General features: G+C 39.9%; 1 protein-coding gene across 3 annotated transcripts in view; it reads right to left on the bottom strand.

The window, feature by feature from the left end:
* Nucleotides 1-13,475, bottom strand: part of LOC149446154 (transmembrane gamma-carboxyglutamic acid protein 1-like) — a 68,991-nt gene that overhangs the window by 35,623 nt on the left and 19,893 nt on the right. For all 3 annotated transcript variants that reach the window (XM_089653017.1, XM_089653018.1, XM_089653019.1), the window contains one exon: nt 11,436-11,480. In XM_089653017.1, the coding sequence (XP_089509143.1) occupies nt 11,436-11,445 (10 nt within the window). In that variant the 5' untranslated portion in view covers nt 11,446-11,480. The remainder of the gene's footprint in view (nt 1-11,435; nt 11,481-13,475) is intronic.

Below are 13,475 nucleotides of genomic sequence, written 5' to 3'. Positions count from 1 at the left end.
AGAATTACAAATCCTTTGGCGGATAAACCAGTTCCCATACATGCAATTTAAATCACTGTAGCATTGCAAGCTTGCTAAACTGTGGCCCTGGGTGTTATTCCAAGCATTGTTTCTTCTGACAGTCTGCTCACATACTGGCAGGTTAACTGATGTGTGAATAAAATCTTTTTATTAATAAATGATAGTATGGAATACATTGATATGTCATCAGTCTGAAGGCAAAGACAAAGACTAGACTAAAGATAACATGAAAACCCACACATCTTTTCTATGCTTCCCAGTCTAATGATATCAGCAGAACAGACGGATTTCCGGCATAGACTGATGTGTTTTGAAGTAGCCTAGAGCAAAGATGCAGCTCACCCAGTGAGAAAAGACTTTTCTCTGCATTAAGCCCACAAACACAAAAAGGACAATTATTTTTGTGATCCCTGAAAGAGCTTCATTTTTGCCATGATACCAGCAGTCAATACCACATCAGTCAAAGCTTTAGATTATCTTAGATAACTTATATATGTATGTAGTTTTACCTGCGTTAATTTGCTTTAATTATTCTTTGTGCATAACGTGACTACAGTCTGTTGAAGGAAATGGTATTCCAAAGCACCATCAGAAACGCTTAAAAGCACTTTTCAAGTGAAACCAAGCACTGATAGGCTTGTTTGAATGTTTGGTGGGCCGTGCAGTTAACCACTTGCCGCCCAGCCACTGCATATAAACGGCAGCAGGGCGGCGCTTGTAGGCAAAAGCACGTTTTAAAACGGCTACCTTCAAAACAGGTAGGAGGCGCGCGCCCGCCCTACCTGTCCCGCGGGTGTCAGCAGCGGGTCTCCGCCGCCGGGTCACGGCTGGTTTTTACCGGCCGTTTTCCCGCGATGAGCGGTGATCACTGACACAGAGCAGGGCTGCATTGTTTACACACAGCCCTGCTCTGTGACAGTTCGCCGACAAGCTGCAGAGGGAGAGAAGAGTTTCTCTCCCTGGATCAGCTCCCCCCTCCCTCCCCCGTCCAGTACACACCGCCGCCCCCTAGTAAAACACTCCCCTTACACAGCAAATTCTAAAAATGTTAACCCCTTCCTCCCCAGTGACATTAGTACAGTTTCAGTGGTTTTTTTTCACTGATCACTGTATTGGTGTCACTGGGGATGTCAGTGATCCCAAGTCAGTTCCCCCCCCCCCCCCCCCTGTATCAAAATGTCCACCGCAGTCCTGCCATAAGTCGCTGATTGCCGACTTTTTTTGGCCTTTTTTTGTTTATAGTGTGAAAAATAAAAAGCGCACAGGTTTACACCGAAAAAGAAAGCTCTATTTGTGTGAAAAAAAGGACGTAAATTTCGTTTGGGTGCAGCATTGCATGACCGCGCAATTGTCAGTTGAATTAGTGCAGCGCCGAGTAGCAAAAAGAGGCCTGGTCATTAAGGGGGGGTAAATCCTCAGGAGCTCAAGTGGTTAAAAGAACCCTCACCTAAAGTTAGATAGGCTTGTTACATCTCCCCGTGCAAGTAGAAATAAAATTGGTGCTGTGGTTTGGAAAGAAAATGCCCTTTTTTTTTTTATTGTCAGGGTTGAATGTAGCTCCACCCCAGGCAGAGGACCAAATTATGGGCTTTCCTATGGAGCAGGTACAGGCAATAATGAAGCCACAGCTTGATCCTAATTCAGCAGCCCTCTTTGCCATACACCCATCTCCTCTGCTCCATTTATAGCAGCCATGATTCCCTTGCTACTGTTAGACTGAGCTTGCAATCTCTCACAGTTGCCAGCTAGTTCAGTAGCACAATAGCAGCTGGTGGCTTGTGTTAAGTGAATGACATTGGCTGGGGGGTCAGCACCAGTTATTCACAAAAACACAAGCCAACAACAGCACACACCAGCAGCTACTACACTAGTCCATCTCAAACAAATACAGTAACTTCCAATGTGTGCAGTTGTTTGCTTGTGTTTTGTGAATGATTGGCACTGTTCCCCAGTTGTTGTCATTCTCACAACACAAGCCATCAGCTACTATTGTAGTGGTCTCCTGTAAACTAGGGAGATTGTGGGCAGCAGCAGAGGAGTCATAGATGCAGAACAAAGATGGGGCTGAGCAAGGTTGTGGTCTCAGCCTGTTTTTGTACAAAAAGGTAGGAGAGAGATGGCAAAGGGATGTACTGCAATGAGAACTGTAGATGTTCTGTCTGCAGCATTCAAAGAAGTCAGAGCCGGTCTCCTTTTTCCAGTTTTGTCAAATAGCAGCGGGAGGGGTTAGCTATACAACAATGCAGCTGGCAATAGAGGAGTCAGATTTTTTTGTTTTGTTTTGTGAATGTGGAAACCGGGTCAGTTTTTTCCATTCAGCAATTAAGGTGTGTCTTTGCATTCTGACAGCGGGGAGACTTCCCCACTGTCAGAATACTATGATCAGCGCTGCCAGCTATAGCCTGCAGTCTGATCAAGATGAAATTTTCCAGCAGGGTGACTGTACAGAAGTTTATTGGTAAATCGACTTCTGTTCAATCAGTGCCCAAACATAGATATAAAATTGGGCTGGTCTCTGCTGAACTTCGATACAGCTATAGGCAGCTTTAGAAACTACCGCACTTATTTCAGTGGGGACAAGTGCTATGTGCACAGGGTTCCCTGGCTGATTTAACAAGGCTTATTAACTTCTGGTCAGACTTCTTTATAAATTTATGTTAACATGGTTGTAAAGTGCTTTTTTTTTTTTTTATTTATACCTACAGGTAAGCCTACAGTAAGGCGTACCTGTAGGTACAGTAAATCTCCTAAATGTAGGATATTGGTCTCAGGTAGTCCGATTTTTACATGACCGCATGGGATCCCCATTAACCCATTGCCCTAAGCAATGTCTTTTGGATTTTCTTGCCAAACATCTTCATATCTCTTTGTAAGAGACCCTAGCTTGAAATTAGCTCAGCTCATTACCGCCAACAATACAGAAATAGTTGTCTACTGTTAATCTCACACTATTGGATAAAAGAGTTATATGTAAGGATAGAGGGTGCCCAGCCAAATATCACAAAATTTGGGACAGGTAGGTAGAGCAGGCCTCCACCTGTGATGATGATACTCATGGGGATACTTAACAACTAACCCTCTATGTACATTGTAACGACCATTTGATATGATGTGTATAATGCCATACTGTGACCTGCTGTTCTGTGCTACCTGTATTAGAGCTTTTTACTTGATAGTTAAAGTTTACCTACAATCTCAAGTCACCGATGTATGCGCACTGAGCTCTGAATGGACAAAGCCATCCATTCAGAGCTCTGTGTCATGGCCATGACTCCTGTGTGCATGTGCGGGAGTGACAACAATCACAGCTCAACTACTCAAATGGCTGAAACCAGCGAAGATGGAAGTGGTGACAGCACACCGCTAGAGGGCTTCGTCTTAACGCAAGTACATCATAATGTACTAGTATGGGATGCATTATTCGGCAGGGGGACAATTTTTGGGGGGTTTACTACTACTTTAACCCCAAAAATGAACATCTCTTTTTTGTTCTCTAATGGTCTGCTAGACATGACACTCTATGCATTGAAATACCTGTTTGATAACTGCAAAAAAAACAAAACCAAACAAAAAAAAACTTATTGATCCAGACAGAAATCTTGTAATGTAATAACTTTTCATGCTCTGTGCTGCATTTTTAAAAATTACATTGTTCCCAGCTATCTCCAGACTACAAAACAACTCCCCTGTTGTGAATAAGGGGAGAGGGGGAGGTGTTCTAATCTAAATCAGTAATTATACATAAAGCAGCAGAAAGATTTATTTGAAGCACAATGACTGGTATTAGAATTAAGCATCTTTCTGTATTGAAGACCAGTTCACACCACAATTTCTGTGTTTCAGATGTGTCTCTGCATGCGTGTTTACACATGCTTTTTATGCATTCTAGTGCATTTTTTGACATTTTTTCTTCATCTCAATTCAGCACATGTGCATTTCTGTGTTTACATGTGTTCCGGTGCATTTTGCTGCATTATAGATGTGCTCCATACAGAATAAAATGCAGCATGTTCTACTTTTGCTGACTGCACTGGTGTGAACTAATGCCACTGGAATACATGGAAAATACTGACGTGCTTTTGATGCAGATTGAAAATTCCCTGCAGTGCATTTGGTGTGAACCAGCCCTTACTTCTTCTGATTTCCATTTTCCTACATTCACACAGACAAGGAAATATGTTTTTTTTAATTGTGCCTTGCCATATGCTTGAAGCAGATAGGAGTTGCATGCCCCAAGGTTTTGCTGAATCTCAAACACCATTTCTACTATAGCAACCAAGCAGAATATGAAGAACTGACCATTATCACAAGCAACTCACGTAACCAACAACACAGTGAGTAGTTTCAAAGAAACCAATCATGGGAGAAATACTTGTGCTGCCACTCTGACCTTGAAATGGTTTTAAAAAAAAAAAAAAAAAAAAAAAAAGCATGCTTATAGTTTGTAACCAGAAAAAAAAGTAAAAAACAGAAAAATGTGGCATATTCATTTTTTTTTTTCTTCTTCAAAAGACTGCATTAAGGGCAAGATGACATCAATTGTGTAAGAATAGAAAAAGTGATTTTACCATCATTACAAGAAGGGATTCTTTCTGAAGTGATAAAGCTGTGGAATGCCCTACCTAATGATATTGCAATGGCAAAAAAATAACAGAATTTAAAAAAAAAAAAAAAAAGGATTGGATGGGTTTGTTTTGGAACCAATAGCATCATATTTAGTACTAAAAGCTGGCATGAAAATAGTTTGACCCAAGTAATTTATCCATTTCCTTTGTGATGTCATCAAGGATTTTTTTCCCCAGGCATCTCTAGGAGATAATAAAATTCTTTAACCTCATGATACTGTATATACAGTAGATCCCCCTTAATAAAACAGGGACACAATCCTTTCTAATGTTAAGTCAATTTGTATAGTAGAACTAAAAGGCAAAACATTTTTTTCCATTTTGGACAAAGGGAGGGCTATAACCCGTCAGGTTTTTTTGTTTTTTGTTTTTTTTTGCAATCTGTGTCCCGTTGGGAGGGGATTCCCTTTCACTTTTTGTCCCATAGCCGAAACAGAAAGTGAGAGGAAAACCCTCCAAAATTAGGACCTCTCTGGTTGTCACCAGAACTAGTGCCCCCATTGAAAGACTTCCCCTCTATCACTGTTCTGGGGATAACCCAAAAGTTGGAATTTTCTTTCACTTTCTGTGATAATGATAAACATGAAAAATAGGGAGGGTGAATCTCCCTTAAATCTGAAGGGTGTTCCAATCCCTCTCCACTCTCAAAGCAGGGAAATAAAACAGTCACATTCAGTAGTAAAAGCAGCACATTACAAGTTATTGGGCAGAACTCTTTGATTGCCCCTAGATGTTAACCCTTTCCAAGCCAGTGTCATTAGTACAGTGACAGTGTATAGCAGTGGTCTCCAAACTGCAGCCCTTTGCTTGCTTTTATCTGGCCCTTGGGGCACCAAGTCATCCACTGATACCAACTATGGGGCATAATTCCCCCCACTGACACCAATGAAGAGGCACAGTTTCTGCCAATTACACTAACAATGGGACACAATTCCTCCCATTGACAATGATGTGGCCCAATTTCTCCCACTGACACCAATGATGAGGCACAATCCATTCCTAAGACACCAAAAATGGGGCATTTTTTCTCCAACTTATGTCAGGACTTTTTCTACTCCCAATAGCTATGGTCCGAAGGATAGTAAACTTGCCCTTTGTTTAGAAAGTTTGGAGACCCCTGGTGTATAGTATCAGCACAGATCACTGTATTAGTGTCACTGGAGAGGTCAGTGTCATTAATCAGTCCCCACCCAGTTCATCAGATTGCACGCTGTACTATCACAGTCCCACTAAAATCATTGATCACCACCATTGCTAGTATAACAAAAAATAAAAAAACATTCCAGTATAATGTACACATACATATACACACACATTGTTTGTAGACACTAACTTTCACACAAACCAATTATACACTTATTGGGATTTTTTTTTTTTTAACCAAAGACCTGTAGCAAAATACATTTTGCCCTAAATCCATAAAGAAAGATTTTTAATTTTTTTTTTTTTTTTTTTAAATCGGATATGTTTTATAACCAAAACCAGAAAATACCAGAAGAAGATTTGTCATTTTTTGTTTATTTAATAATAATAAAAAAAACAACAACCCAGTGGAGATAAAAAAAGCCCTATTTATGTGAAAAAAATTATATAAATTTCAGTTGGGTACAGTGTTGCATGACAGCGCAATTGCCAGTTAAAGTAGTGCAGTGCCAAATAGCAAAAAAACACCATGATCACAAAGGAGGTAAAATCTTCTGGGGCTAAAGAATTATTTTGAACAGTTCATTTTCACCTATGTTCCACTGATGACTGTGGTGCATGCTAAGATCATTGGCAAAGCATGCTTGAAACATTAAGTGGACCCTCCTCCCTTTCAGCCCCAATTCACTGATGCAGGGTGGCAGCTCCTTCTATGATGACACTGGGTTAGATTATCCTTTAATCCTGAAATGTCTGAAACACTGGCCATGTACCCCAGCAATACGTATATGCAGACACTGCAGCCTTCTTTTGAACCCACTTGTTTTTGCAGTGGTTACCCCAAGAGAGTGAGAAGCACTGCGGTCACCCAGAGAATTTGAAAATTCAGCAGCTGGATTATGTAAGAGCTGGCAAATGTTCGTTTTAAGAAAAGACTATACAATAAACATATATTTGCATCAGGTAAACATTGTAAGGATTCAAAGAAAATGGAGAGGTTCTCAAGGACTTAGTGTTCAAGCCAAAAGTGCATTTTAGGGTGTCTTACCCATGTTTATTTGTCGATCAAAAGATATAAAGGCTTACTCATGCAGACTTCATGTCATGTTTCCGAAAACATTGCACCTTTTCTTTAGGGGGTGTGGCTTGGCTGGTACCCTTGTACATGTATTTTGGGCTTGTCCTGGTCTTTCCTTGATCTGGCGTAGGAGGTGGCATCTGCTTTGGAGGGTTCTCTGGTGGATTTATCCTTGCAAATTTGCTTATTGGGTGTATCGCTTTCGGGGATCCCAGTTAACCAAATGAGGCTAATTTACACGATCTGCAATTCCACCCTATGGGCCATTGCTCTTTATTGGAAATCTCCAGTGATCCCTTTGGCGGCTATCTTAAGGAGAGTGGATATGGTTATGCTTATAGAACGTATCTAATATACGCTGCTTGATAGGATGAATTTATTCAACAGAAAATGGGTGGTTGGAGAACGCATCGACACTTACTATTCGATTGAGGGTCTATCATGGGTTGTTTTGTATCGAACCTTTTATTGATCTTGTGGTTGATCTGCTGATATTATTGACTACCTTTTTCATGTACTGTTTTTCTTTTATACTTTCATGATTGTACTTTGTATTTCTGTTCATTTCTTATATATGGTTTTTTTTTTCCAAGTGGTTTATTCTACCTCACTAAATAGTGCGGTTTTTGTAGTCTATCTCAATTGAGTACTGGCCGTGATACTTTTTTTATTTACACTAACATACAATTTTGAGGACAAGCTTTCGGGGAGTGTTTCCTTCTTCAAGGTCCAAGCAGTAATAAAAACGTTTGTAAACAAAAGAATGAGGAGATTGTGATGCTGTCACTCGCCTTTTCGCCTCATCCAATCAGAGAATGCACGGTTTTCATTGAGAAAAGTGTTCCCTGAATGTTGGCTGTGCCAAATGAACTTCAGATTTAAGCCTATTTACACCAAAGAAGCAATATCCAGCCTCCTGGTTGGATTTGATTGCCCAACCCAGCCTAAGCAGGCTCACCAGGTCTGTTGAAGCACTCACTCAAGAGGGTATCCCGTTGACATATACATCAATCTGTTTAGGATGCCTGTCTGAAAGATCACACGGACCTGGACATGCACCCACAGGATCCAGAACACACACTGCCTTAACAAAAAGACTGCCACCATGGGAGCCCCGACTACCGTCAGGCTTTGGTGCAAAATCCACCTCTCTTTAGACTCCGCCACTGAGCTACATCCTCCATGTCATTTATCACCGTAATACACACAGGCCGAATATTGACTGGTTCAAGAGAAACTCGCTGACATTTGGCTCGTGTGTACAGCAGCCTGTCCGGCTTCTGTAGAATGGGCATGCTAGAAAAACATTTGCTTATCGGCATCCAATCAGTGCTTGCCGTCAAGGACTACGAGCGCTGACCGATGTGTACTGGCAGGAGGAGCAGCCCCCGTCAGAACGCAACAGATCAGCAGGGAGATCGCTGTACTGCATAGTTAGTAAAGAGACCTCCTTGCGAGCTCCTCAGTTCACGTGTGTACCAGGTATTATGTCAAAGCAAAATTGGGCCAAAAAAAAAAAGAAATGCCACCACCACACAGTACATCTCTGCAACACATACATAGTTCCTGTTTTTTTATCCATTTAAAGAACCTGCAAGTACAAAAAAAAAAAAAAAACAAACACCTGCAGATCTGCTAGAAATGCACTCAGCCCCTATGTCTGGTTGGAGGCCAACACCACACAGTATTTTTGCGGACGGAGTGGTGTCAGACCTGCCAGTTTTCTTTTTGCTAAACTACTCAGCCACTCCCACCTTCCTTATCTCTGCTACAAAAAGGCTAATCTTTCTGTAGTCCAAGGTAAGAACGACAACGTAAATTAGCTTTGGCCCAGAGAACACTGTGCTTTTTTGGATCATGTTCAGATATGGCTTCTTCTTTGCATGATAAAGCTTTACCTTGCATTATTGGATGGCATGGCAAACGATGATGATACAACAATGTTCATAGACAGTGATTTTTGGAAGTGTACCTGAGCCCATGCAGTGAAGTCCATCACAGAATCACGCCTGATTTTAATGCAGCGCCGTCTTAGGGACCAAAGATCATGGACATCCAATATGGTGTTTGGTTTTGTCCCTTGTACATAGAGATTTCACCAGATTATCTGAATCTTTTGATATTATGTATTGTAGATATTATATATAAAGTCTTTGCAGTTTTACCTTGAGGATTATTATTATTATTTTTGCTTCTTGTTGCTAGGCAGATTAAAAACACATAAAAAAAACGCACTACATGCTTTTCTGCAGGGTTTCCATTGAAGTCTATAGAAGCAAAAATTCAACTTTTTGCACTTAAAGTCCCTGACCCTTTCCAAAAAAACATACTGGGTGAAAACGCGGAGATGTGAATGTGTCCCATAGGAAATCATGTTAAATGGACTGTAGTACATTTCTGAAAAATGTAAAACAGTGCGGAAAATGCTGAGGTGTAAACCTAGGGTTAGATGCTCTTTTTATACCCAGTCATATAACTGGCCTGTTGCCAATTACCTAATTAGTTATAAAATATTCTTCCAGCTTCTTCCTTATAAGTAGTACTTACTTTGACAGCTTTTTGTTGCCCTGTCCCATCTTTTTTTTTTTAGAAGGGTTGCTGCCATCAATTTTAAAATGACCTGATTTTGTTATTAAAATGGTACATTTTCTCAGTTTTAAACATTTGAGATATTTTCTTGTGAATAAACTATGGGTTTGAAATTTGCAAATCATTGCATTCTGTTTTTAGGTAGATTTTACACAGCATCCCAACTTTATTGGAATTGTGGTTGTAGGAGGGCTCTTTGAGATAACACAGAATGTGTGCAAAGGACAGCTCAACAGTTTTTTTGCACTTATTAAAACGGATTTAACAAAATTATTAGGATAAGTTAATTGCTCATTGAGTTTAAAACACACTAAAACTGACCGCCTTTCCATCTGTCACAACGTCCATGCTGTAGCCCCAACATCCCCAAATTTGGCTATAAATGATTGTATTGTGAAATCCATTCTCTGGAGGCCTTTGTAAGCACCTTACCTCAAAATAAGCTGGTGTGATGGTAACAGATAGCTGGGGATTTAGCTAATCCCCAAACATCACACAGTCAGCAGAAAGCTTTATAACACAGTATATCAAAATTCATCAATATGTTCTTTATTCGCAGACAAGGCAATGTCTAACTCCTTTTTATATCCTGAAAAAGGAATAGAGTAAGGTTTGAGAAAGGGCTAAAACACCATTCTCTCTCTACTGAGTGAATAAAGAATGTAGCCATGTACTTTGTTACATTGTGTCATGCTATTGAGGACAGTAAATTGTAAAGCTCAATCTGGTCAAGGCCAAACCTTAATATTAACTCCTAGGCCTCATTCATTCTGGCATGCCTGTGTTTAGAGAAGAGATCTGTGAAGTACAAAACCTATTTTATGCCTCCTGCGTTTAGATGTTCCTGCTTTAAAGCAGGTTTAGCCGCGTTTAGGCGTTCTAATTGGATTTTAGACACACAGAATTCTATTATCTCTAAACGCAATTAAACAAAATGAACCATAACATGTAGGCTCATCCATACTTCGCATTTTAGAATGGCGGGCAGAATCGAGGCACAACGCGTTTTGTGCGTTTGGGGTACCATTACCGTTTAATGGCACCCCAAACGCGATGCGATTCTGCTGAAACTGTCGTGTGTCAATTGCTGCAAACTGAGACTTTAAAAATGACATGAAGCTTGATGCCTGAAAAGGAGCATGAGCCTCTTTTTGAGCAAAAACATGCATAGGGCAGCCAAAAAAGTGAATGAGCTGCCCTATGTGCGACACGTGAAATTGCTCAACGCTTGTTCCCGCAATGCGAAAGAGCGAATGCAGCTTTAGTGTAAATGGCACCATTGAAAAATAATTTAGAAATGTCCCCTAGAAGCATATAAAATGCAGGTTTGACAGTACCACTGTGAAGGAGGACTGTAGACAAAAGTACATTTATATGCGAATATTTCTAAACGTATATACATACATGTAATGATTGTACAATTATTTATTTTTATTTCAGGTACTTGTATAGTGCCGTCAATTTACGCAGCGCTTTACACATACATTGTACATTCACATCAGTCCCTAACCCTCAAGAAGTGTACAATCTAAGGTAATTGTACAATGGTGCCATTTACACTGCATTTAGATGCATCACACCGTTCACTCTGTTTTTTTTTTAAACAAACCAAATTGAAATGTCAAAGTGACATTCCATAAAAGTTCTATTGGCGAACAGGCGGTGACTGATGCACTGGAAAAAAGTACTGCATTCAGAACCGGCCACACTAGAGACAAGAAATTTTGGCTTTTCTTATGGTCGGACTTCACTGGAATAGCTGCCCAATGCAGTCCCACCACACCTCATGTGAATATACGCTAAATAAAATTAAACTTGCCTTAGCCTACATTAAAGCAGGAAAAATTGATCTACAGTAGGTGGCATAAAAGCGGTTTATACATCCCAGATCACGTCTACTCTTTTAGAAAATTCAAAAGCACAGTGAATTAGGCCTAAAGCACTGCATCAAAGACAATTGCCCATCATGTACTACTTACCACTGTCCATAGCTCCACTAATTCAGCAACTGTAGAATCAAGAGCCTGGAAAAAAAACAAAAAAACAAAACAAAACACTGATTAAAAATTAACTTACATGGAGAATGCAAATATTAAAAAATCATTTTTGCTTAGCATGGACTGGAAAAAGTTCCATAAGAGAATGGTTTCTTAAAAAACACTAGCAAAAACAGCCAGAACAAAGGCAGCAACTTCCCTGCATTGAACATCACTTCCTTCCAACAAGGATATCACAGCGTGTTATTCACAGTATGTATGTCATCACTGGAGCAGCACTTGTATTTCCAGGTTCTGATTTTACTATGCTAGTTCAGTTTACAATAAAGCTTAGCTTACATCTGCAGTTAGGAGGTGGTAAAAAAAAAAAAAAAAAAAAAGAAGAATTTCAGCGACTATTGTCCCCCCTCCCCATAAAGCTGCAAAGGAAGTCAAGACTGATATATATACACAATGCTTTGCACTCTGGCACAGCAAAAATGATCTCCCACATTCAGGTAAATGAAGCCACAACCCTGAACCTAGTGTTAGGTCTGCAGTTGTAGCATGGCCTCATTTACTTGAATATGGGGGGGGCATTTTTGCAGTGCTACAATTCCCATTCAAACAGCCCGTTCGGATGTACAAAAGAATTAAAACAGGTACCCAAGAGGGGGCAATATTGTGTCCTCAATGCCTGTCAGCCGCACCTGCTCTGCTCTATGAAAATCACTCCACAAGAGATTGCTCTTCAGAGAGACGTGGAAATAAGCCCTTAAGCTGTGGTTCCCAACCTCAGTCCTCAAGTACCCCCAACAGGTCATTTTACACAGGTGCTTTAAATCAATGTCAATGGTTTGGAATTTCTAAAAGCTCATTTTATCTAGGAGAAATTACCCAAAACATGGCCTGTTGGGGGGTACTCGAGGATGGAGGTTAGGAACCACTACAGTAAAGGATAGAGGATTACAGCTTGAACCAACTTTTTTCCAACTGGATCAGACAATTAATAATTTCTTGTTTATAGTGAAAAATACAAAAAAAAAAAAAAAAAAAAAAAAAAGGAGATACAGGATGGCTCTTGATCTATCTGGGTTGGCTCTAGAACATAGTATAATTTGTTAAAACCAAGAAAATGCAAGATAGCCAGGTGATAAGCAATTGGTCATATGGGTAATATGCAACATTTAGATACACACCCAGTTCCAGAAGAAAAAAACAAAACAAAAAAAACCCACACAGAATAGCCTCCCCTAGAAGTGAGCCGAATCAAGTTCCTTAAAAGAGGACATCTTAAAGTTTTTACCTTGCCAAAATAGAAAAAAAAGTAAATAAAGAGTAATATTTAGAGCTAGAAAAATGTAGAAAAACTGATAGCATGATTGAGTCATTCTAATATCCCTTGCTTTTTGATCTTTAAAACCTATAATTTTGGGAAACTGGTAAATAAAGAAATATGAAAGATATTTGATTATTCAAAATTTCTGAATGCGGTTTGGAATTCTTTGTTTTCCTTAGGTGTAACAAGAAGTGATATTTACCCAGCCTTGTTTGTTAAAGTTCCAAAAGCATGTACTTTACTCTTTACCTAATACATTATCAACTTTCACAATCCAGTTATCATTACTGGTTGGAATTTATAGCTCAACAGCTAAAACAAGACAAAGTTGAAATCACTGAGAAGAAAAAAAAAAAAAAAAAAAAAAGTAAAAATAATATAGATTGCAAAGAAGTTAGCCAATTTTGTTGCAGATTTTTTACCTGCTCTCTCTCAGGGTGACAGCTAAGTGGGAGAGATTTAGGGCATACTTATGTCTGTGCGCGTTATCACAACATGCTTAAAGTGATATTAAAGGCAAAAATTATTAATATCTTACTTACCTGTTCTGTGCAGTAGTTTTGCACACAGCACCCCCAATCCTCTTCTTCTCGGGTTCCCTGCCAGCATTCCTCACCCCTCTCTCCTGCCCAGTGTCCCCAGAGTAAGCAGTTTGCTATGGGGGCACCCGAGCAAGCTCTCTGCCCAGCTGCTGTGTGTACATT

This window comes from Staurois parvus, unplaced genomic scaffold (genome assembly GCF_062004578.1).
Source record: "Staurois parvus isolate SC_StPar_1 unplaced genomic scaffold, SC_StPar_1.0 ptg000696l, whole genome shotgun sequence".
In the NCBI taxonomy this organism is placed as follows: Eukaryota; Metazoa; Chordata; class Amphibia; order Anura; family Ranidae; genus Staurois; species Staurois parvus.
This window is presented reverse-complemented; position numbering and strand designations above follow the sequence as displayed.